A 25909-nucleotide genomic window follows, 5' to 3' on the forward strand; every position below is an offset into this window, starting at 1 on the left:
CTTACCTTTATATTCTACATGGTTTGGAAACTTATATGGACAAAAAGTGAATTTTATGAAATCCGGGAATGTATTCAGGGAAAACAGAAATTATCTCCATGTTATTATTAGAAGGTACAATCTAGTACCTCATTTTTTTTTTTTTTTTTTTTTTCCTTTGAGATGGAGTCTTGCTCTGTCACCAGGCTGGAGTGCAGTGGCACAATCCCGGCTCACTGCAACCTCTGCCTCCCGGGTTCAAGCAATTCTCCTGCCAGCCTCTTGAGTAGCTGGGATTACAGGCGTGCACCACCACACTCAGCTAATTTTTGTATTTTTAGTTGAGACAGGGTTTCACCATGTTGGCCAGGCTGGTCTCGAACTCCTGACCTCAGGTGATCTGCCCACCTCGGCCTCCCAAAGTGCTGAGATTATAGGCGTGAGCCACCATGTCTGAACAGTATCTCACTTTTAACCTCAAAATCCTTATTAATGTTATCATAGTAAAATTAATGGAAATGCTTGACCACTTTATTATGACAGAAAATAGTAAAAATGTAAACTGGAATTGAATAAGAATAAAACATTTTAAAGTTAACTTACTCGTATGAAATCCGTAAGTGTATTATAAATGAAGGCTCCTCTGGGAAGGAAAAAACAGCTCCCAGGACTCAAATCATGGAAAAAGAAAAGCTCTTGTTCCTAGATTGAAACAATGATTGCATTTCAAATGTCATCTGCTATTGCTTAATATTTACTGCACACACGATATGCTGGGAATAAAACACATAATAGTTATTTCCATCTTCTTTAGTAATAGACATTCCAAGGCCATTCAACACATACCTAAATATAGGCAACAGCATATGTAAAATTTCCATTCATATTTATGCCTAATTAGCTTTGAACTTAGCTTTTATTTCACCTTCTGCTATTTTCTGCGAATTTTCTTACCTGGCACACTTGGAGTATGGCACTCATGGGGAGACACCATGGTAAAAAGACCAAAAAAGTTCATTGCAGGAGGTGGGCTTTAGGTGATGACGATCATCATGGCTGTCACTTACTGAGAGCCTATCCTGAACCAAGCACCATCATCCAGTTTCTGTCTTCACAGCCACCCTGCAAGGCTACCCAGCAAGGAAGACAAGGACACGGAGCTTGCCCATCATCTAACACGACTAGTGAGTACAAGGACTGGGCCTAAAGCTCAGGCCTAGCTGCTTTCCAATCTGATTTTTTCCTTCTACATGCTGCTCTGTCTCCCAGATACAAAGGATGCTATAAAGTGCACAGAATGTAAAACACAACTCTTTTTTTTTTCTTGAGACCGAGTCTCGCTCTGTCGCCCAGGCTGGAGTGCAGTGGCGCGACCTCGGCTCACTGCAACCTCTGCCTGCCGGGCCCAAGTGATTCTCCTGCCTCAGCTTCCAGAGTAGCTGGGACTACACAGGCACGCTGCCACGCCCAGCTAATTTTTTTGTATTTTTAGTAGAGATGGGGTTTCACCAAAAACAACTTTATTTTTATATCACGACAAAAATAAGAGAAGGGTACAATTTTCAAAAATTAATAAAAGATATAGGAAGGAAAGAGGTTAGAAGACATCCGGGGTATTAAAATCAAAGAACTCGGCAGCAGACTATGAGCGCCAGCTAAACGGGAGAGAAGAAGAAGAAATCTTATTTTTAAAGCAACTTAGTTTTGTGAGACAGAAACATTCCCATGTTGGCGCATGATTACATCTCTAGTGATTAAGATGTGGGGCATACCTTCCCGATCTTCCTGTGATCTCGGTTCTTTGCTTCCTCTTGGGACTTTTCCCAGTTTCTCATCATCTTGTTATCAGGAAAGGATATTCCATAGATCCTCTGCAACGTTTCCATTTCAGGATTGCCCTCCCAATATGTTGAGGAATTCTAAATATCAAACAGGATTTTGGTAAATACATCAAACATTCAGTTGTAAGTAAAACTGCTCTTAAATACGAACGCAATTTTCCACTAAAATGTCAACAAAGCAGCCCTGCGTGGTGGCTCATGCCTATAATCTCAGCACTTTGGTGGTTATGATCTCAGGCCAAGGTGGTTAGATCCTTTGAGCTGAGGAGTTTGGGACTAGCCTGGACAACATGGCAAAACCCCATCTGTGCAGAAAATACAAAAACTAGCCAGGCACGATGGCACATGCCTGTGATCACAGCTACTTGGGAGACTGGGGCAGGGGGACTGTTTGAGCCCAGGAGGTCGAGGCTGCAGTGAGCAGTGTTTGTGCCACTGCACTCCAACCTGGGTGACAAAGCCAAGACCTCGTCTCAAAATCAAACAAACAAACAAAATCAACAAAGCTTAAAGAAGACTTTTTGTAGTGCTGGGAACAATCTTAAAACGGATTCTAACTAAACCTTCCCAGCCTAAATTATACCATTAACCAGCAAATTATGTAGAGTGTGCTATGGATTCTAGGAATGACAGTGAGAACACACAGAAAGGAGGGAAGGCTAAGCAGCAATCAGAATCACCAAGGACGGGGCAGAACAGACGGTAGGTATAGGGAAGTAAAGGTCGGTCTTGCTGACCTACAGTCAATGATTAAGAACAGTGCCATTAGCCAGCCCCATTTTACCTGGAAGAAAATCAAAGCCAAGAAAGGCTGGGTCTGCCAAGTCAGTCCCCTGCCTCCTAACCCCAGAGCGACGTTTTCTCCATTACAACATCCTGTCCCCTTCTGCTGTTTTCTTTATCCTGCAGTACATTACTTTCACATACAGACAAATATTCTTGTTCACATCAGGGCTATTCGAGAAAACCATAGTATACAGAACAATATTTTAAAATAGTGTATGAAAAAGGCCAGGCGCAGTGGCTCACGCCTATAATCCCAGCACTTTGGGAGACTGAGGCAGGCGGATCACCTGAGGTTAGGAGTTCAAGACCAGCCTGACCAATGTGGTAAAACCCCATCTCGACTAAAAATACAAAAATTAGCCGGGTGTGGTGGTGCACGCCTGTAATCCCAGCTCCTCAGGAGGCTGGGGCAGGAGAATCGCTTGAACCCAGGAGGCAGAGATTGCAGTAAGCCAAGATCACACCACTGCACTCCAGCTTGGGCAACAGAGCAAGACTCTGTCTCAGAAAAATAAAAAATAAAATAAAATATCGTATGAAAAAGAAATGTTATAACACTTACAATAAGGTAAAATGATAAACAAAAGCTACCTATAGTGTTCTAATTATCAAAATTCTAAATGATTTTATTAGTTTTCATCAAATAAGAATGAAATATTTTAAAATATGATGTTCAGACTACAAAAGATATGATTGAAATCCTTTAATAGCTAGTGCACCTTAAGTTTACTGTATTCAAAAAAAAAATCAATCCTTACCTTAAAAATTTTGATGGTTTTAATTTTTCCAGTGTGTCTTACATGTGGACCTTTGCAAAGGTCAATTAATGGACCGCACCTATAATGAAATATTTAGGACATGCTCAGGCACAGCACAGTGTTTTGGACTATTCATTATAAGCCATAATATCCTACGTTTTAGGTAGAACTTCACTTATTTATATGTAGCAATGCCACTTTTAATTTCGGGTGAAGGAGAGAGGCGATTCATCTGGCCTCAGAGTCCACTCTGCCCTCTAGATTCAAAAACCACAGAACATCTTCTGAAAGAAACTATGCAATTCTCTGATTAAAAACTTAAAAATTACAATGAATACAAAAAGGGACTGGCTTACAGACTGGCAAACACGAAAATGTCATCTCTTTCAATGGCCAGTCTTTGTGTATTGTTCTCTAGGGAGAGAGCTTGTAAGCAACACTCAGATAAGGGAAGGAATGCCAAATTAGCATGAAAGCCTTCAATACTCGAACCTTTAAACAGAAAGCCACAGGGCCGGGTGTGGCGGCTCACACCTGTAATCCCAGCACTTTGGGAGGCCAAGGCGGGTGGATCACGAGGTCAGGCATTCGAGACCAGCCTCGCCAACATAGTGAAACCCTGTCTCTACTAAAAAATACAAAAAATTAGCTGGGTGTGGTAGTGGGTGCCTGTAAACCCAGCTACTTGGGAGGGTGAGGCAGGAGAATCACTTGAATCTGGGAGGCAGAGGTTGCGGTGAACCAAGGACGCACCATCGCACTCCAGCCTGGGCGACAGTGCAAGACTCCATCTCAAAAAATTAAAAAAAAAAAAAAAAAGAAAGCCATAAAAGAAAAGCTTTACTTTGTTTTTTTCAAAAATTAAATACAAGCCATTCAAATTGAAAAACTACAAAAAGTGTCAATGTTGACCTAAGTAAGGTTCTAAAACCCAACAGCTCAAGCATTAGAAGCCAGAAATTTAAAACTTAGCCTGTTTTCTACATTTTCATTTATTTTTAAGTTTTAAGAAATGCACCGTGCATAGCTTTGCACAAAGGGGATATGATTTTACTTACAGTACAATTAAACCAGAGAACCATAAGTCCTTGACTGTGGAAAATTAGTACCACGAGGGAGAATATCTGTGGTTATAATTAAAGAAATACCAGGTCTTCTAAGCCGGTACTGTGATAGTCCTAGCAGCACCCAGACGGCCGGAACACACGGAAAAGGGAACAGCAATTACATATAAGGCGTATACACACAAATAAATAAAAAGGCGCTCAGGAACCTGAGGTTAAACGAACAGAGCTAAGTGATTCTGGTATTAACTTCACTTGCCTCCTCTTACATTTGATCCTGCCTTTGTTTCCCAGTATTTTCTTTTTGTCTCATCATGAGTATCCTGCTAACGCATGAAGATTGTACACTTGGACTCCGGACAATGGGGCAGACTCTTCTACACTTGCACTCTGGACAGTAAGTATGAGGCAGAGAATCACTGCCGAGGAGATGGCTTGTAATGGCCCCCACTGCCACATTAGTAAGAACGTGGAAGGACAGAACAGAAACCCCTTGCCCAACAGCATCACTCGCACGGAGAAAAATCCTGTTACAGCCGACACCCAGGAAACAAAATACGGGTCTCAGTACTGTCCTGACTACTAAAAAGGGGAAAATCATCATTTCTCTTCAGTGAAAACATCTTGAAGATTGTAACTACAGTAGATTATCAACTACACAACTTGAAAAATCGATCTCCAACCAGAAAACAAACTCGGCCTCTACTGCTAACACCTTCAAGTTTACCACTGAGCAGCGTTTAACATGTGTGGACACAAACCTGTACACGGTGGTGGCTGCAGTGTGAACCTTCTCATTCAGAATGCGGCATTTAAATTTATTGCACTACAAAGAAAAACATATTTACACATTATTACACACAATGTTGAAATGAAGAAAACTACTTATTTTCAAGAAACATTGAAAGGTCATCTACTGATATTCTAGGTGCTGAGACACGAGGGATACAAACAGCTCACAGGCTTGAGCGACACCATGCAGCATGGAGGCCACAAGCCACGTGGCTACTGGGCATTTCAAATGCCATTAATTTGTTGTTGACTTTGTTGTTGTTGTGGTTTTTGAGACACAGTCTCACTCCCTCACCCAGGCTAGAGTGCAGTGGCGCCATCTTGGCTCACTGCAATGTCTGTCTCCCTGGTTCAAGCGATTCTGCCTCAGCCTCCCGAGTAGCTGGAATTACAGGCACGTACCACCATGCCTGTATTTTATTTTTGTATTTTTACTATGTGCTAATTTTTGTATTTTTAGTAGAGACAGGGTTTCACCAGGTTGGCCAGGCTGGTCTCAAACTCCTGACCTCAAGTGATCCGCCTGCCTTGGCCTCCCAAAGTACTGGGATTACAGGTGTGAGCCACCACACCTGGCCTCAAATGCCACTAATTTGAAAGAAGATGTGCAGTGAGTATAAAACACACTGGACTTTGGAAGTATAATGTTGCAAAAAGAAGAATAAAATCATTAGTTAATCATTCTTCATACCGGCTACCATTGAAATTATACTTTTTATATATTGGGTTAAAAAATTTGTTAAAATTAATTGCAACTTTTACTTTTAAAATGTAGCTGCCATAAAATTTAAGGTTACACATGTAACTCAGACTAATGGATCCCATTATGTTACTATTGGACAGTACTGTTCTAGAAGATCTAATTTTAGCTACATTAATCAATAAAATTCTGACAAGGACCCAGCTATATTATTAACTTGTATAAAAACAAAAGCAAAGTTTATCGTAATGACGATATATTTATAAAACTAAGGGTTTTTTTCCTTTTCCTTTCTTTTCTGCTTCCATCACTATTATCAGGGTATACAAGGCACTTTATATTAAATAACTACTTAAAGGAGCTAGTTGTTGGGAGAAAAACCCGTATCTGTATGATTTACCTGTTTCATATCTATATATTCACATCAAATCATTTTCCTTAACAAAGATTGTGTTTAGTTCTTAAAAGTGGCTGCAAAAAAGGCAACCCACAGAATTAAATATTTGCAAATCACATATCTGTTAAGAAATGGATATTCAGAATATATCAAGAACTCTTATAACTCAGATACAAAAAACCTAATTCAAAAATGGGCAAAAGAGCTCAACAGACATTTCTCCAAAGACATTTCTTCAAGAAAATACACAAATGGCCAATAAGCACATTAAGATGCTCACCATTACTCCGTCATGAGAGAAATGCAAATCAAAACCAAAACCCCAACGAGATACCACTTCACAACCATTAGGATGTCTATGATTAAAAACAAACAAACAAGTGTTGGCAAGGAAGTGGAAGAACTGAACCTCTTGTGCATCACTGGTGGGACTGTAACATGGTGTAGCCACTGCACCAAACGGTATGGCGAGTTCTCAAAACTTAAAAACAGAATTGTCACGGGACCCAGAAATTCCCCTTCTAAGTATATTCCCAAAAGACGTAAAATAGAGACTCAAACCGAACTTTACACACCCATGTTCACAGCAGCACTGTTCCCAATAGTAGCCAAAAGGTAGAAGCAACCCACGTGTCTATAGGTGGATGAATGGATAAACAAATGTGGTCCATCCGTACAATGGAATATTATTCAACCTTATAAAGGAAGGAGATTCTGACACACATTAAAATATGAATGAATCTTGAGGACTTTTTGCTGAGTGAAACAAGCCAGTCACAAAAGGATAAATATTGTCCTTTTCCACTGATATGAAGTGCCTAGAGGAACCAAATTCAGAGACAGAGTAGAATGGTGGTGGCCAGGGGCTGGGGGCAAGGCGGGAATGGGGAGCTAATGTTTAATGGGTACTTCTGACTGGCAAGATAAAAAGCTTTGGAGATGGATGGTGGTGATGGGTTGACGACATTGTCAATGTACTTAATGCCACAGAACTGTATACTTAGAAAGGATTAAATGGTGAATTTTATATGTTATATATTTTACTGCACAAAAAAGAATACTGCAACCTTTTACCAAAACCAACTCTATTTTTTTATTCAAGCCCACAAAACTAATAATACTGTGTTTTCAAAATACGTGTTTTTGGTTGGGCACGGTGGCTCACGCCTGTAATCCCAGCACTTTAGGAGGCTGAGGCGGGTAGATCACTTGAGGTCAGGAATTCAAGACCAGCCTGGCCAACATGGCAAAACTTTGTCTCTACTAAAAGGATAGAAAAATTAGCCAGGCATGGTGGCACATGCCTGTAGTCCCAGCTGAGGGACTGAGACAGGATAATTGCTTGAACCCAGGAGGCGGAGGTTGCAGTGAGCCAAGATAGTAGTGAGCCAAGATAGTGCCACTGCACTCTAGCCTGGGAGGCAGAGAGAGACTCTGTCTCAAAAAAAAAAAACAAAACAAAAACCCAAAATAAAAAACAAAATGTATGTTTTCTCCAATATGTATGTTTTAAAACATAAAATCAGGAATATATTTAAGTATGTTGGTCAAAAAAATATAAAGAGAAAGTTACTGTTTTACACAGGTTACACTAGGTTAAAATCTGGAACAAAAGTTAATAGAAAACTCCCACAGAAAAGAGAAAAAGGCAGCATTTTGTATGGGATTATAAATATTGTTGAATTTAGGGGACAGATATTCACAATACTCAGAATTAATCAGATTTATAAACACACGTGAAAATTATTCACCTGGCCCTTTACCTACCTATGTCTCCCCTCAATGTTCAGGAAATAGATGGGGAGGGAAATGTCACAGCAAGTAACTGGTAACAACCTCACAGTAGCTTAACAGAATTAGAACAATTTGGTTAGCAACAGCTAATTATTTGGGGGAAGGTGGGGAAGCTAGTCTACGTTGATTTTTAATATTCCTAGTAAGAGGTTTAGGAGTTTCCCCAAGTTACCTTAAACATTTCGAGGAGGATTTCCTTGCTGACTTCTAGTCTTTCAAAAGGTTGCTTTTCTTTGATGATGGCTTTACATATATTCTCCAGGGCTGACAATTCTGTGCTGGACACTGCTCTAAAAAGAAGAGCAGAGAACCGACATCCATCTTCCAGACATTATGCATTCCCTCTTTCCTTTGTCCTGGAGCCTCAGCAGTGACACATTTGAATCTGCTGTCTTACTGTTCCAGGACTTCAGAAAGTCACACGTTCATACAGTCACTACTCTTGTGTCTCAATGAGGGAGACTGGGGCATCAACAGGTGCCATGACCTGCCTCATTTCTCCTCTGCTGCAAGGGGAGCAGGAAGCCCTGCTAGGAGACACCCAGGTGGACTGTGAGCTCCTCTGAGGCCTTTCTTTTGTGTGGTCTTCCTTACCCTTCACATACTTTAGTTTTGCTCAAGAGCTAAATGCAGTGCTCACCAAGTCCCTGCCCTCACTGGCTATGGAACCAAGGCGGGGAGAGACCCATGTGGACTGCAGAGTAGCGGTGCTCCCAGCAGCACTCAGCCTCCACTATGCACGGACTCACTTCCTTTCAGTCACCCCCAGTCAGTGCTCACTCCCTCCCGCCACACTAGCTTCCTTGCCACTCCTCAAACAAGCCACACATATCCCCACACCAGGACAGTCCCACAGAGGCCTGGAACCTTCTCCCTGGAGATGTCGTAAGTTTCCCCATCCTCAGGGCTTGCTCCCTCCCTCCACTCTGGTCTGCTTCAATGCCACCTGCTCCTTCCTGCCCACCTGCCTGTCATGGCACACACCTCCCACACCTGGCTGATGTTCCTATAGTCATCACTACCAGGCAGCAGATGGCTGCTTGTGCATTTGCTGTCTTCCCCCAAACACTGTTAGCTCCATGAGGACAGACTGGTTCCTTCACTGCTGAATCACCAGCACCCAGCACAGAGCACACAGCAGGCAGCAAAAACACCTTGTTGAACGAATACTGGAGCTGTGTTAACAAGAGATGAACTGGATGTGAAACTGTGATACAATAAGAAACATATATTTGGTCTTCGTCCAGATTTCTGGCACAGGGTTTTTAAGATCCTGAAATCTCCGGAGTGATACGAGTGTCTTTTGTGTGCTGATGAGATGACTGGTGGCTAGGTCTCCTAGGTAGCTTCAGAATGGGAACTGGTCACCAGAAAGACCAAGGCATGATTAAAGGGTTGGGACTTTCAGCACCCCCACCTGCCTCCTTCGGGGAGAGGAGAGGGGCTAGAGATTGGGTTATCACCAATGGTCAATGATTTAATCAATTGTGCCTCTATAACGAAACCTCCATAAAAATCCCTAAACGACGAGACTCACAGAGCTTCCAGGTTATTGAACACATCCAGGTGCTTGAGGCATGGCGCCCAGAGACACACGGCATCTCTGTGCCCCGCCACATACCTCACCATAAGCATCTCTTTCATCAGTCTGTTCATCTCTATCCTTTGTAACTTCCATTATAATACACTAGTAAGGTAAGTAAAGTGCCTTCTTGAGTTCTGTGAGCCAGTCTAGCAAATTATTGAACCCAAGGATGGGGTCATGGGAACTCCCGATTTGTAGCCTGTAGGTCAAAAGTATGGAAGGCCCAGACTTCCAGCTGGCATCTGAATTGGGGGCAGTCTTGTGGGACTGAGCCCTTGACCTGGGGGATCTGCACTAACTCACGGTATATAGTGTCAGAATTGAGTTCAATCATTAGACACCTCGTTGGTGTCCAGAGAGTTGGAGCGCTGGCCGTTGATGTGGAAAAAACCCACACCTTTGAGATCAGAAGTGTTGTAGGTAAACACAGTTTCACGGTTGTAAGTAATAGTGGTTCAGACTGGACAAGTCTGTAAGTAGTAGCTACAGAGCGTTGGGTGCTTGGTTGGGGAGGTCATTAAGCAGTGTGCAGGAGAAGGTAAAGACAAAATGCACCACAGTCATCCAGGCTAGAGATGCCATGGGGCTAACTTAAGGCAGAAGTGAGAGAAGGAGAGGCGGGTGGGAGAACTATTTAGGAGATAAAATTGGCAGAACTGGATTAAACAACTGGATGGTGGGGTGGTGGTGAAGAGGAGGGAGGAAGTAGAAGGATCAGAGGTTTTGGTTGTGGCAGCTGGAGGTACCCTTAAGAGCTATGAGGAATTCAGGGCAGGAGGTGGACGGGGCTGGCTGTTTGCTAACGATTCAAGCATAGGCCTATGGAATGTGAAGCGTCTGTGAAACATCCCTGTCCGGCACTCAACTATGTGAGATGTTTGGCTGAGGTTAATGATGTCCTTGATTATCGTGGAGCGAATTAAACTAGCCTCTCTCTAGGAATTAAGCTTTCAATTCTGGTCGTAATTAATACCACGCTCTAGCACGTCCAAGATTAGATAAATAGCAGATCATATTCTTCTGGGGACAAAAAAGAAAACAATCTTAGAAGTATCTCTTGAATCTAAACTAGATTTGACTAAAAATAATTTTTAGTTAAATGCCTTAGACTATTTCTAAACCAAAAATAATTTTCAAAATTGGTCAACCAATCTATAATCATATTATGCAATACAGTTGACCGTTAAACAAAAAAAGGTTAGAACTGCATGGGTCCACTTATATGTGGATTTTCTTCTGCCTCTGCCACCCCGAGACAACAAGACCAACCCTTCCACTCCCTCATCAGCCTACTCAGCGTGAAGATGAAGAGCTTCATACTGATCCACTTCTACTAAATGAATGGTAAATACACTTTCTCTTCCTTATGATTTTAACATCTCTTTTCTCTAGCTTATTTTAAGAATATAGCATATAATACACGTAAGATACAAAGTTTGAGGTACTCAACTGTTTATGTTTTCATTAAGGCGTCTAGCTAACAACAGGCTATTAGTTAAGTTTAGGAGGAATCACAAGTTGAACTTGGATTTTCAACTGCATGGGCGTCGGTGCCCCTAACCCCACATGATGTAAGGGCCAACAGTATATAGTTACTAAGTTAGTATGTAACCATTACAAAACAATACAATTGAAATACATGCATTCACAAGCTAGTATTCAGTGTGTTACCTGTCTTCAATGAACATGTCATAATAAAACCCATTTTCGATGGGCGGACCGTAGCACAGGTGGCCTCCGTAGTAAAGCTCCATGGCCTCCCCAAGAATGTGAGCACTGGAGTGCCAGTACACCTGCATGGCATGGACAGAGAGGCCATTAGCTACCAAAAGTATGTCATGGAAAATGAGGTAAACAAGTAGAAAATTTTAAGGAGATAAATGGCAAGACCAAGGGCAGCAACATCAACTTGAAAGGAAAATCTTCAATGCCCACTTAGAAGAGAATGCTTTCTGAGCCCTCCCTGACATTCCACCAGAGCCACTTGCTCAGTGCCCGTGTGAAGCTGCTCTGCTGAGAGTGGCAGCTAGAGCTCGGCTACAACCCCATTTCCTCTGTGCATGTCAGCCACAAGGGATGAACACCTCAGAACAGCCAGCAGAGCAGCTGTGTGCAAACCTGACTGAAGCCCAGAGTGGGAGGAAGGCCGAGGAGTGCCAGATGCTAGCTGTCTTCTTTTTCTCCAGGGGCACCCTCTCTGAGCTGGACACAGAGCACTGAAGTGTTTCTGACACCACTAGAGTTAACGAGATCCTGCATCTCCACAGCAGTCTTCGTGTATTGAATAGCATGTGACTGTGGAAGTTTGAAAGATGCCTCAGGAAGAAAAAAGTGTTGCCAGGGAACGTCTGCTGGCTGCCTGAGACCCCTGAGAAGTGTATGTATCGGTTCATTAGCCACAGTCCAGAGCCCGCTTGTCAGTCCTCCAAGTTCAAAAAGTTGATACTGTTTTGAGTTCCCATGGAATTCATTTTAGTTTATGGATAAACTGAAACTAACCAAAGTCACCAAATAAATATAGGTACCAAAGGAGTAAGATAACCAACTCATCTTTCAGCACTTTCTTTTTATTAAATAGAAAGCAAGTTACAATTAAAAAGCTGTTTGATAAAATGAATCAGAGCCGAAGGAGTTAGATAATGGAGCACTATGTGCAATCCCAGCCCACAGCAATAGGCTGGGATATGATCTGCAGACAGACCCAGAGGGTCAGTCCTTAGGGCACAGCACTTCTCCTTTGGATGCTGCTAGGATGGCAGGTTGACTGCTAGCATCAGCCCAAATCTCCCATGTGGTGCACTGTCCACACCTACATATTTGTTGAGCCAAACACTGTGCTGGGTATACAATAGTGAAAGAAACAGACATAGTCACAGCCCCACACAGGTACATCCTATTGGTGAAGACACAGGCAATAAACAAACCTGGACGTGCATTAATTCTAAGATGAGAAGGGTGTTTAAAAGGAGATGAACAGGGCTCTGTAATACAGAAAAACGGTGAGTGTCCTGCATTCATGGGGACTCAGGAAGGCCTGTGTGACTAACACGTAGGGGATGTGACAAAGCATAGCTTGAGAAAGGTTAGAGAGGTAAGGAAAGGCCAGAGACCACGCAGGCCCTGTGGAGAAGCTTGCATTTTACTCCAAATGCAATGGGGTGCATTAAAGGGTTTTAAGCAAAATGATTAAATTCACATTTACACACATCATTTGATAGCTTGATGGGAATGAATTTCAGGGGACAAAACAGCAAGTAGGCAGTTTCTTGGGTGGTTCTATAACAAGGTGAGTGCAGATTCTCAGGCAGTGGCAATGGAGAGGGAGAGAAGTGGACAGATTCTAGATATGTTAGGAAGTAAAATCTACTGGGCTTACCCATCACTGGAGATGGAGTTGAGGGATGGGGAGGAATCACACAAAACCTCCAAGGTTCTGGGTTGAGCTATTGGGTATGTGGTGGAGTAATGCACTGACTTAGGCAAACAGGAAGAAGTAAGTTTTGGGGTTAAAATCCAAAATTTCATGGTGAATGTACTGAAGATTCTTGTACAATATCTACATGCAGATATCACATAGACAGTACTGCATAAAAACTGAGGCATGGCTAGCTATGGCTGGAGAGTTCTGAATTCAGTTTACAGTACTGAACTTTCTGAAAATCACATTTAAACATGGTTTTATTAATAGTGCACTGTTTACATATTTAATGGTTATACTTTGCATATTTTAAACAGAAATTATAATATGGTTCTTATAGTTTAAAGAAATTTAGCATAAGCCTTGCAATTATTGTAACCTAAGCTAATCATAAATTAGGTTTTATGAAGATAATGGACAGCTTGAAGGGCGACTGCAATGTTCAGGTGACAACGTATATCAGAAATCATGTATCACATGCATATGTGAAAAATGTGGTATTTTATACAAAATTATATTAAGTATTTAAAGGATATTTGAGTCTTGTAATTTCTTCCAATTCTCCTATACATATTAAATTATAAAGTAGACCCATTTTTAATGGCCTCTTAACAATTCATTTCAAACACATGTTGATTTAATAACCAAAGCATTCTAACTTAAGGAAATGATTATTGTAAGAAATGATAAGGCTGGGCACGGTGGCCCACACCTGTAATCCTAGCACTATGGGAGGCTGAGGGAGGCATACTGCTTGAGCCCAGGAGTTTGAGAACAGCCTGGGCAACATAGCAAAACCCTGTCTCTACAAAAAATATGAAAAATTAGCTGAGTGTGGTGGTGTGCACCTGTAGTCCCAGGTGGCTGGGAGGCTGAGGTGGGAGGATCACCTGAGCCAGGGGAGGTTGAGGCTGCAGTGAGCCGTGATTGCGCCACTGCACTCCAGTCTGGGTGACAGAGTAAGACCCCATCTCAAAAAAAAAAAGAAAGAAAGAAAGAAAGAAAGAAAGAAAGAAAGAAAGAAAGAAAGAAAAATTATAAATATGGGCTACTTTAAAAACTGACATGTATTTGTATACATTCATGCCACAAATATTTATTAAACATCAATATTCAAATTTTAAATCTTAGAAACCCCCAAAAGACTCAACATTCATGACTTCAGTATGTGGCCTCTTATATAATGTAGTTTACAACATAACTACCCAAAGTTTGGCTGTCTGGTTTTTAAATACTCACAGCTTGAGCTTCCTCATTATCAAATGTAAGCAGCTCTAGAGAGGAGTCCCCTTCCAATGGGCGGTCCAGGTCCCACAGCTCACCATTGACTTTGGCTATTACTGTGCTTTCAGCCAGTTCCTGACTAGGAAGACAAAAGCCACTCGGAAGTTAACTTTATCATTGTTACAACGATTCCTTAAAAGATTAAAAGAATTTCTAGGGTTTTTTTTTTTGAAGTGTATAAAAAGTACAAACGTAAACTAATAGGACAGATACTTCTTGTTTTGCAATATTTATTTTATGTAGAAAAGTAATATACATTCACTGTTTAAAAAAAAACTTGGAAAACTGAGAAAGCCCACAGGATAAAATAAAAATCACACATAAATATCATAAATCATTACTTATAACATTTTGGTACATTTCTATCCAGTGGTTTTTCTACCTCCATCCACCCCACGCACACACATGTGCTGTCTTTAAAAGCAGTTGCCAATATAGTTGTAGAGCTTGCGTTTTCTCTGTCATGCCTCAGACTGCCTTCCAAAGCAGTCTAGAAGTATTGTATTTATTAGTGAAGCTTCCACTGCTGCACACTGACGTCGCCTACGTTTTGCCCTCATAGAGTACATCGCACAGACATCTGTACACAGGCATCTTGCGACTTCTGTGAATACATCCACAGAACTGGAATTACTAGATCAAAGCGGATGTACGTTTGACAGATTTCTGATGTCATTTGAACACATCACTTCCATGTACCCGGATTTTTAAAATCTTTGTCAATGTGACATTGAAAATTGTTGTTGTGATTTAATTATTAATTTTGGTTCAAGCTTAGAAGCTATTTTTACTTTTATGAACTATCCGCTTCCTTTGTCTATTTTCTTTTTTTTTTGAGACAGAGTCTCACTTTGTCGCCAGGCTGGAGTGCAGTGCTGCAATCTTGGCTCACTGCAACCCCTGCCTCCTGGGTTCAAGCGATTCTCCTGCCTCCGCCTCCCGAGTAGCTGGGACTACAGGCGCGTGCCACCATGCTCAGCTAACTTTTGTATTTTTAGCAGAGATAGGGTTTCACCATATTGGCCAGGATGGTCTTCTAGTGAGGTGTTGATCTCTTTCTTTCTCTTTTTTTTGGGTATTTTTTAAATAACATTTATTGTTTGAAAATTGTTGACAAAATTACAGGTTAAGAAAGGAAACCTGGAAAGCACAGAAACACACACACACACAAAATCACCTATAATTCCACCACCAAGAAATTACCATTGATGTTTTGTTTATATCTTTCCATGTTATTTAATATATAGGAATAAAAAATATTTAATAGTACCATAATTATGTTATTTTATAACCTACTTCTTAAACTTAACAATAAATCACAGCATTTTCCCTAACAGGAGACAGATTTCCAAAACATGATATTTAATAGTCACGGAGGAACTAATATTTGCTAGGCATTTTAATTATTTTTTATGGGTACTTTGGGGGATGAGTAGCAATGAAAAACAATGCTGCAATGAACATTCTTGAACATATATCTTACTCAATTATTTGCTCAGGAAAAATTCTGGAAGTAAAACTGCTAGGTCAAGGGAAATGCATTTTCAGGGATTTCTGTCAGAATATATTGCAAAATTTTCCTACCAGCAGAGTTGCAAGAGCGTCTTGTCTCTCAGTTCTCATAATGTTAATAGGTACCATTAAATTGTATCAACTCTGCAACGTAATTTTTTTTTTTTTTTGAGACAGGGTCTCACCCTGCCGCCCAGGCTGGAGTGCAGTGGTGCAATGTAGGCTCACGGCAACCTCTGCCTTCCGGGTTCAAGTGATTCTCCTGACTCGACCTCCCGAGTAGCTGGGATTACAGGCACATGCCACCACGTCCGGCTACTTTTTGTATTTGTAGTAGAGACATGGTTTCACCCTGTTGGCCAGGCTGGTCTCAAAATCCTGACCCCAAGTGATCTGCCCACCTTCACCTCCCAAAGTGCTGGGGTTACAGATGTGAGCCACCGTGCCCGGCCTACAGTGTAATCTTTTAATTTGCATTTCTGTGATTAACTTGAGCAGCAGTACAGCACTGTGGTTAGGAGCACACAGGTGAGAGGCCAATCTGGGTGTAAATACTGGACAATTTACTCAGCTTCTTTAGGCCTCAGTTTTCTTCTCTACGAAATGGGGATTATAGGACCTTCCTCATTCATTTATACTCAGGATTACATAATGTGCACATATGATAACAAGGACTTGCTAAATGTTAGATGTTACTAATAAAGTAGAACTTTCTTTCATTTTTACTGGCTGTCATAGATGGCTAGTGTTCCACAAACCCATTCTGCCCTTCTTCCACACAAAGAGTTTCCCAGCCTTCCTTGCAGCTAGATGTGGCCATGTGGCCAGGTCTGGAGCCAATGGATAGAAGGAGAAGTCATGTGTAACACTTCTGTGTCTCATCACTAAAACAGCGGAGGGCACTTCTCCATCCTCTCTCCACCTTCTGTAGATGGGAACGCATGTGCTATTCTTTCTGGACCATGTAGACAAGGGCAACATTGTACAGACAGATCAGCAACAAGATGGGAGAAATCTGGGTCCCCAAAAGACCATATGGAGACATGTCACCCAGTCAACCTGACCACCCACGTCTAGACTGCTATATGAAAAACAGACTTTGACCATATTCAAGCAACTGAGTTTTTTGTGATGTCTTTGTTGTAGCAGCTTAGTATATATCTTAAGTAATACAGAAATAAGGACCTGGAAGTAAGAATCCAAAATAAGTGGCACTGGCTTAGCAGACTGGCAGTGAGTAACAAGGAAACAGATTGTAACATATGGAGAGCCAATAACCTTTGCGATAGTATAACAAAATATTTGATAAAACTTGCAGGCAAACTATGTGTCACAGTGCTTGCAGCACACAAGCAGATATAAAAGGGGAGAGTAGGGCCGGGCGTGGTGGTTCACGCCTGTAATCCCAGCATTTTGGGAGGCTGAGGTGGGCAGATCACCTGAGGCTGGGAGTTCGAGACCAGCCTGACCAACATGGAGCAACCCCATCTCTACTAAAAATACAAAATTAGCTGAGTGTGGTGGCACATGCCTGTAATCTCAGCAACTCGGGAGGCTGAGGCAGGAGAATCACTTGAAACTGGAGGGTGGAGGTTGTGGTGAGCCGAGATCGAAAACAGGGGCGGGGTGGGGGTGGGGGACAGTGTTGGTATACCCTGGGTAACTCTTGTTGCTTGCAGCAAGAAGCTACAAGAATGAGTTATCTCAGATGAAAACAATCTAGTTTGCTAGCAGAGATGGTAGGGGTAGGGAGGCTCCCTCTGCCCGTGTCCTGTAATTCAACTGACTAAAAGTTCAGAAACATGGAGCTATGCAAGATGGGGAAGACAATCTTCTTTCCCAAACCGCAGGAGGGACAGGCATTGACAGCCCTTCTCAAAGGCCACACATAAATCCAGACAACAGAGGCCAGTGGAACTGCAAGGATGAGAGAGCAAGAGTGCCTCCCTCCCACAAGCCTTTGCTTCATATGATCTCAGTCCATTAAACAAGGAGACAGGAGTGAGCCAAACAAAAAAGCCATGAAACAACAGGGTGAGAAGTCTCTACCTAGAAGAGTCTTTAAGTGAGATTACTTTCACGTGGAACGGATTAGCTGCAAACAGACCAGAAGCCTACTATGGCCAACCGATCATAGAAATTATATTGCCAAACAAATTATAAGCCCAGCTCACAGATATCTGTGACTATGTGATCCTTCAAGGAACCCTCAGGCCCCAAGTGTGCACCACAGAACTGAGCTGTGGAAACTGCACAGATCCCAAGAGGACAAACTGTCATGCACTTCAGATGTGACAAATGAGGGCAACGGACAACTCTGAACTTCCCAAAGTGCAAAATCAGAGCCCATGGGGGATCATGGATAAGACAGCTGCTTCCAGAGAACAAAGGATGAACAGGTGGCTGACACAAGCACTAACCGCTGCCAGGCTGTGGGGCCTCACAGTGGCTTCAAGCAGAATCTGATGACTTCTCTATACCAGTCCCTGCTACATTTCTCCTCCTCTTTTCCAAGCACACGCTTTGTGATTCTCTTCTGTGTACTGCATGCACGTGTGGTGTGAGCAGACTTGTCTATTAGTTTATTTGTTGCTAGAATACAAGTGGTCTGCCTGATGGGGTTGTTCTGTACATCACTCAGAAATCCCAGGCTTTGAGCTATGGAACATAAGAGTTGTCTCACTTGGGGAGTGAGTGTGTCAGATGTTGAAAGAAGAGTACCCACAGATATCTGGATGTCAGGGGGCAGACTGTGGCAGACTCTGTTGTTCCATAAACCATTCCTCTCTTCCATGGTATGAATGCTTTAGCTGGACATGTGGCTGGGCGGCCGATGGAGCTATATTCCCATTCTCTCTTACAGCTAGGCATAGCCATGTGACTAAATGTGAGCTAAGAGGATGTAAGTGGAAATTGAAGCCAGCCACTATGGGGTCTTGGCCTCAAAGCATCATTGTTCTGCAGCTTCTCTTCCTCCTGACTGCAGGCAGGCCCATGCAAGGACCCAGCTTCCACCACTAGACACAAAGAAACCCTACCTAGGGACAGCAGATCAACAAGATGGGAGGAGGCTGGGTCCATAAATAACTGCATGGACCAGAAATGTCCACTAGGCTGGACTGGTCACTTCTAGATGGTTAGCTTGCATTAGAAGCCCCTGGAGGGCTCATAAAAACACTGATGGCTGATCAGTTCAGGGGGTTTGAGGTGGGACCCCCAAATTTGCTTTTCTAACAAGTTTCCAGGTGATGCCCATGCTGCTGGTCTGGGGACTACACTTTGAGAAATACTGACCCAACACATTTAACATGCAACCTGACTCTCCATGAGAAAACAAACTTATTCTTGCCTCAAAACCTGTTTTCTCCTAGCACATCATTCCTCCTGGAAAAAATGAAAATAGGTTGAGAGAGCATTTAACAATATAATAGGATGACTCAGAAATACAATCTTAGCCATAGTTTTCAAAGAAAATCTGAGAATTTCAGTTGTTGAAACAGTTTGCTTTTTAAATGATAAACATTTATTTACATGGCATTAATACAATTGTATAGAAGCTATATAATTGTATTTATATAATAGCTTCTATACAATTGCATTTAATGCTAAGAATTAACATTAGTCAAAACAATATAAGTTCACTAACATATCTAATTTCTAGAAAGGTCAAAGCACTTTCCAAGACTGATAATAGGTCTAACACATATATCTTCAATCTATAATTAAGACCTGCAAAAACTCATGGAAATTACTTGATTGACGAATAAACTCAGTGTAAAACGGCCTGTCAAGAATTACAGATTTTTTTCTCTCCTATATATTTTTATTAGAACAGGAAATGATTTTGTTCTGATATTCAACTACTTATTTACATGGCCCTTGGAGAAGCCAGAGGAAAAAATTAAATACATTTAATGTATTCAACTGAATAAGAAAAAAAAAATTAGCTGATACGGTTTGGCTGTGTGCCCATCCAAACCTCATCTTGAACTGTAGTCCCCATAACCCCCACGTTTTGTGGAAGGGACCCAGTGGGAGGTGATTGAATCACAGGGGCTGTTACCTCCATGCTGTTCTTTGATAGTGAGTGCGTTCTCAGGAGATCTGATGGTTTCATAAGGGATTTTCCCCCTACTTTGCTCTGCACTTCTCCTTGCTGCTGCCATGTGAAGAAGGACATGCTTGCTTCCCCTTCTGCCACGATTGTAAGTTTTCTGAAGCCTCCCCAGCCCTGCAGAACTGTGAGTCAATTAAATCTTCTTCCTTTATAAATAACCCAGTCTCGGATATGTCCTTTTAGTATTGTGAGAATGAAGTAACACATTAGCGGTCCCTAAGAAAACATTTTCACCAGGCTCCAGTATAATTACTTAATATTGAATATCTTTTCCACACTATGGTTTACCTAATTTCAGCAGCCACTTGGTAAGGCGTTGTTTTCCAGACTTCCCCTTGCACTGTTTGCCCACCAGCCACTCTTACTGTGATGATATTGCTTGTATCCCCCTTTTTTCCATAAATGGCAAGTAAGAGCTGATGGTCTTTCTTCAGTATTTCAAAAAGCTTCAATCTTTCCTTTATGAAAATTGGTTGATGTTTCACCTGGAAATTATTAGAACATAATGAGATTAATATATACAGCCTACTGTTTTCCAGTTGCTCAACTCTGAATCAGCCTCACCCCCTCACTGCCTTCTCAGTTCTACAGATGGTCCCAAACTTACCACGGTTTGAATTACGATTTTTATTTTTTTGTTGTTTTTTGGTTTGTTGTTGTTGTTGTTGCTGTTGTTTTGAGATGGAGTCTTGCTTTGTCGCCCAGGCTGGAGTGCAGGGTCACGAAGTCAGCTCACTGCAGCCTCTGCCTCCCAGGTTCAAGTGATTTTCCTGCCTTAGCCTCCCGAGTAGCTGGGATTACAGGCACGCACCACCCTGCCAGACTAATTTTGTATTTGTAGTAGAGATGGGGTTTCACCACGTTGGCCAGGCTGGTCTTGAACTCCTGACCTCAAATGATTTACCTGCCTTGGCCTCCCAAAATGCTGGGATTACAGGTGTGAGTCACCATACCCAGCCACAATTTTTCAACTTTAATGATGTGAAAGTCATATGCACTCAGTAGAAACTGTACTTTCAGTATCCATATAACTATTCTGTTTTTCACTCAGTACAGTATTCAATAAATTACATGAGATATTCAACACTTCATAATAAAATAGGCTTTGTGTTAGAGGATTTGCCCAACTGTAAGCGAATCTAAGTGTTCTGAGCACTTTTAATGTAGGCTAGGCTAAGCTACGATGATCACTAGCTTAGGTGTATTAAATACATTTTTAACTCACATTGGTTTTATTGGGACATAACCCCACTGTAAGACTAAGAGCATGTGTACTTCCCACCTCCAAAAGGCTCCTCTCTGCCTATCTAATTTCTCCTTAGCTCTAAAGGTCCACCTCAAAGCCTGCCTCCTCTACCTATTTTACTCGCTGGCACCTCAGCTCTAAAGGTCCACCTCAAAGCCTGCCTCTTCTACCTATTTTACTCGCTGGCACCTCCCGCCTTTTTTGTGCTTTGAGACAGCCGCACGCCCAGCCCCCATGACACCTCCCTTTTCTACTGTTTGCAGAATGTGTACACAGTCACACATTACAGCACTTACTTGTACACCATCGTACTCTGTTCACTAGTTGTTTGTCCTGAGTCTGCCTGAATTCCTCAACCAGACTAATTTCTGTGGGCCCAGGTATTCCTCCTCCACTCCTACCAAATGTTGATGCTACATAAATACTTACTGGTTGTTTTAATGCTTTATATACAAAAGCAAAGTAGCTAGTTTCCTGAATACAAAAAAAAAAAAAAAAAAAAGCCGGGCGCAGTGGCTCACGCCTGTAATCCCAGCACTTTGGGAAGCCGAGGCGGGCGGATCACGAGGTCAGGAGATCGACATCCTCCTGGCTAACACGGTAAAACCCCATCTCTACTAAAAAAAAAAAAAAAAAAAAAAAAAAAAAAAAAAAAAATTAGCCGGGCTTGGTGGCATGCACCTGTAGTCCCAGCTACTCAGGAGGCTGAGGCAGGAGAATCGCTTGAACCTGGGAAGTGGAGGCTGCAGTGACCAAGATCATGCCATTGCACTCTAGCCTGGGCAACAAGAGCAAACCTCCGTCTTAAAAAAAAAAAAAACTCTGCTAGCACAACTTAAATAGATTAAACACACGTGTTTATAAAATATGGGCAGCTCATTTCTCAAGACATCTCATATTTAAGGCTTGAAAAGTTTTAAATACACTAATGTGACCCAAATAATAATTTAATCAGTAATTTTTATTGGAAATCCTAGGTAATTAACTATATACACATATTTAAAATTACAGGTAGTATTTCATATTGTTTCCACAGCAACAACTTACCTCGCTGTCAGCCTCGCTTTCCTTCGTTTTCTTCTTTTTCATGTCCTTGTCTTGGCTTTGACTAGAAGGAGGCTGAAAGATAAATTACAAATGACTCACATCAATGGCAAGAAAAAGCAACACATCTTAAGAAGAGAGTCATGCCAGCAGGCTGCAAGTGCCCCGTGTTTAGAAGCTCATAGCTGGGCTCTCCTGACCACCAGCTACAACTCTCAGTGGGCAAGTCATCCTCCAGGGTTCAGTCCTTCCTGTCACACTGTTGCTAAGCACATTTAATATATTGTGCTCTTGAAAACTTTTTGTCCTGAACTTTAAACAAATAATGTGGCTGGAAAATGTGTGGTTGCTGCCCACCACATCAAATGCACTATTTCCTGAAGATGTTGCTAGTTCACCGCAGCTGTCCTTCCTAAAGGACTGCAGAACATCTCACAGTCTGAGAAGCTTCAGGACTCAGAAGTTTATGATGTTAAAAGAAGATAATTTATCCTTTCTACAAATCACAAAATACCGTATTAAATAAAAATGTTAAATATACAGCTATCCTCTCAAGATAAACTACCAAAACAAGAGCACAAAAAGCTAAAACTTCTCGTCCAAAAAAAACCCAACAACAAAAAAGAACCAGAGGGAATGAAAGAGTTTACGTACGCAGCTGTTATTCTGCCCAAGGAAGGAATAACGAGTTTTAAACACTCCAGCATTTTTTCAAACAAATGAAAACCCTATTTCTGCCACTGAAGATGTGTGGCAGGCTCTTTAATGGACGAATTCAGAAATCAACAGCATTTGGTTAAGTCTGGCGACTGCTGGAAACCCAGCGGCTCCCCAGGTCACACGGGAGCACCGAGCAGGGCAGGGCACTGGGCGGGCACTCTCCCGGGGCGCCCCCGCACCTGCCCCCGGGGTTGAAAACCGTTCGGTGCGCACCGTCTCGGTCCGCCCCGCCGCGTCCTCTCCTGTGTCCCCACCGCCCGGTTACCTGTGCGCCGGCCTCCAGCGTGACCTGGCGGCTCCGCTCCTCGGCGAGGCACAGCCGCAGGCTGCACAGGCGGTGGCGCAGGTCGCGGTTCTCGGCCCGGAGCTGCGCTACCTCCCGCGTGAGGCACGGCCCCTCTGCCTGGCAGCTGCAGGGCGCGTTCAGCTGCTCGTCCCTCAGGCGCTGGACCTCCGACCACAGCCGGCGGATGTCCTCCTCCTGCCGCTCCAGGCGCGACGCCACGGCCTCCGCCGCCAGGGCCTCGGCCGCCATCGCGGCCTCCCTCAGGCACCGACGCCGAGCGGGGTGCCCGCGACTACGGCGAGTGCGACGCGGACACTCAGCGCAGGGCAGAAGACAGGGCTCCCGGGAGGGGCGGGGCGATGGGGCGGCGACGGAGCCATGGGGCGGTGATGGAGCGGAGGCCTACACGTTGCAGGGGCGGGGCGCCGGGCGGGGAGGGGCGCCGGGAGAGGAGGGGAGGGGCGGGGCGCTGGGAGGGAGGGGCGCCGGGAGAGGAGGGGAGGGGCGGGGCGCTGGGAGGGGCGTCGGGCGGGGAGGGGCGGGGCGCCGGGAGAGGAGGGGCGCCGGGCGGGGAGGGGCGCCGGGCGGGGAGGGAGGGGCGGGGCGCTGGAGGGGAGGGGAGGGGCGGGGCGCTGGGAGGGGAGGGGAGGGGCGGGGCGCTGGGAGGGGAGGGGCAGGGCTTAGGCCAGATACGCTGCAGGGGCGGGACTGGGCCTGAGGCCAGGCCCACCGTAGGGTTAGGGGCAGTGGGGAAATGGGGTCTGAAGGGCCTCCCCTGCCCTTCGAGGCCTGTCTAGAGGCTATTGGTAGTAGTTTTTAGTCCATTGAAAAGAAAATCTTCCAAAACCTTGCAAAAAGGCCATCATCTGCGTTCTCCAAAAAGGCTTCACCCTTTCCTCCTCTTGAATTCTGGAAGTCACCATTCTTTTGCCTTGCAAACAGGCTCGAAAAAGTGGCCATTTATTATAAATGGACTTTCTGGCCTTTCATGCCAAAGTTGCCCAAGTACTGAGGCCGCTGGGCCAGGGCATATTGAAAATCGCTGTGAAATCTAAATCTGACCAGCACGAAATTGCTGGCTTCTTGAGTCTTGGGCAAATGCCACATATATCTTTGTATCCCTCTTAACCATCAGCGTGAAACTTCCTGGAGCAGGAACACAAATTGATTTTTATCACTATTCTTAGGGCTTAGATGTGACAAACACTGTTCTAAACTCTGTAATAGTAGTAACTCCTTTAATCCTCATAACAAGAGATACTGTTATATCTGCTTATAGCTGGAGAAATTGAAGCACAGTGAGACTGTGTTACTTGACTAAAGTCCCACAGCCACTACATGACAAAGGTGGAATCCAACTCAGATAGTCTGATGCCAGTTTCTACACACTTAACACTGGTACTTTTCAACTTTGGCAGAATTTAATCGAGCATGTCATATAAGGTGATACAGGTAATAATGCCCTAAGAGTCCTGAAGTGGAAAAGCTTAGCTTGGACTGGTGTGGTTTGAGAAAGGGAGAAATTGCTCTGGAAAATAAAGGTTGGGAGATGTTAGCAAGGAGGAAAGGCAGGTAAATTCCACTCCAGGAGCAGAATCAGTGCAGGAGAAGGAGCGGAGGGGGACAAGCTCATTGGATTAAGCTAAGTGGAATCCCAAACAGCACCCAGGAGGAGATTCCATGAAGTATGTTGCTAACCAATATCACTGTATCTTTTTTAGTCCATCCTCAGGAAGCCTCTGGATACAGTTACACAGGACCCACTGGCTCCTCATTATTCATCATTTCTCAATCCACTGCCATGGAGTTTCTGCTTCTGCCATTCTGTCATGACCAACACATCACTGAATGTCGTGGACCCACTTAAGCCACCCCAGAATTTCCTTGGGACCCTTTGGAATTTGTCTCTCTTGGGTCTCCGCTCCCAATCCGTACGCAACCACCAGTCTGCTTCCTGTCACTATAGGTTAGTTTGCATTTTCTTGATTTTCTACAAATGGAACCACACAGTGTGTCCTCCTTTGGTTTAGCTACTTTCACTCGGCACAATAATTTTGATATTTACCTATGTTTGTGTGTATCTATTGTTATTTCTTTTTTTCTGAGTAGTATTCCATTGTATGGATATACCATAATTTGTTTATTCATTTGTTGATGGAAAATTTGGGTTATTTCCAGGTTTTAGCTAGGATCACACAATACCCAGTGAGCCCACTGGGTTTCCAAACTCACATTGTAGTTATTTCCTCAGTTCCAGAATGCAGAGTTTGAATAGATATACTCCAAACTGGCAGAATCCCTACAATGTTTCCCTGACCCTCGGACATAAGGCTATTATTCTGGTAGGAAAGGCCAAGCAGAAACCACGAGAACTTTATCAACATACAAAAATAGTAAATCAAAAGCAATACTGCATTCCTGAAGGAATTGCACAGATTACTGCTGCCCTCAAGAACTTGAAAGATGCAGGGGTGGAGATTCTCATCACACCCCATTTACCTTACCTTACCATCCCATTTACGTTTAGCCTATGTAGAAGACAAATGGATGTTAGAGAATTATAGTAGATTAATATAAATTTAATTA

General features: G+C 43.1%; 1 protein-coding gene across 1 annotated transcript; it reads right to left on the reverse strand.

Moving 5' to 3' along the window:
* Nucleotides 1-558: 558 nt before the first annotated feature.
* On the reverse strand, nucleotides 559-23743 carry LOC115834231 (threonine--tRNA ligase 2, cytoplasmic-like). The gene is made up of 10 exons (XM_030808985.1): nucleotides 23303-23743; nucleotides 22321-22392; nucleotides 20316-20512; nucleotides 14354-14477; nucleotides 11368-11489; nucleotides 8284-8401; nucleotides 5190-5254; nucleotides 3365-3443; nucleotides 1752-1898; nucleotides 559-681 (listed from the first exon to the last, which is right to left on the reverse strand). The coding sequence occupies exons 1-10, from the start codon at nucleotides 23570-23572 to the stop codon at nucleotides 574-576; spliced, it is 1302 nt and encodes a 433-aa protein (XP_030664845.1). The 5' UTR covers nucleotides 23573-23743; the 3' UTR covers nucleotides 559-573.
* Nucleotides 23744-25909: the final 2166 nt, after the last annotated feature.

The sequence above is a fragment of the Nomascus leucogenys genome, unplaced genomic scaffold (genome assembly GCF_006542625.1).
Source record: "Nomascus leucogenys isolate Asia unplaced genomic scaffold, Asia_NLE_v1 001095F_54508_qpd_obj, whole genome shotgun sequence".
NCBI classification, from domain to species: domain Eukaryota; kingdom Metazoa; phylum Chordata; class Mammalia; order Primates; family Hylobatidae; genus Nomascus; species Nomascus leucogenys.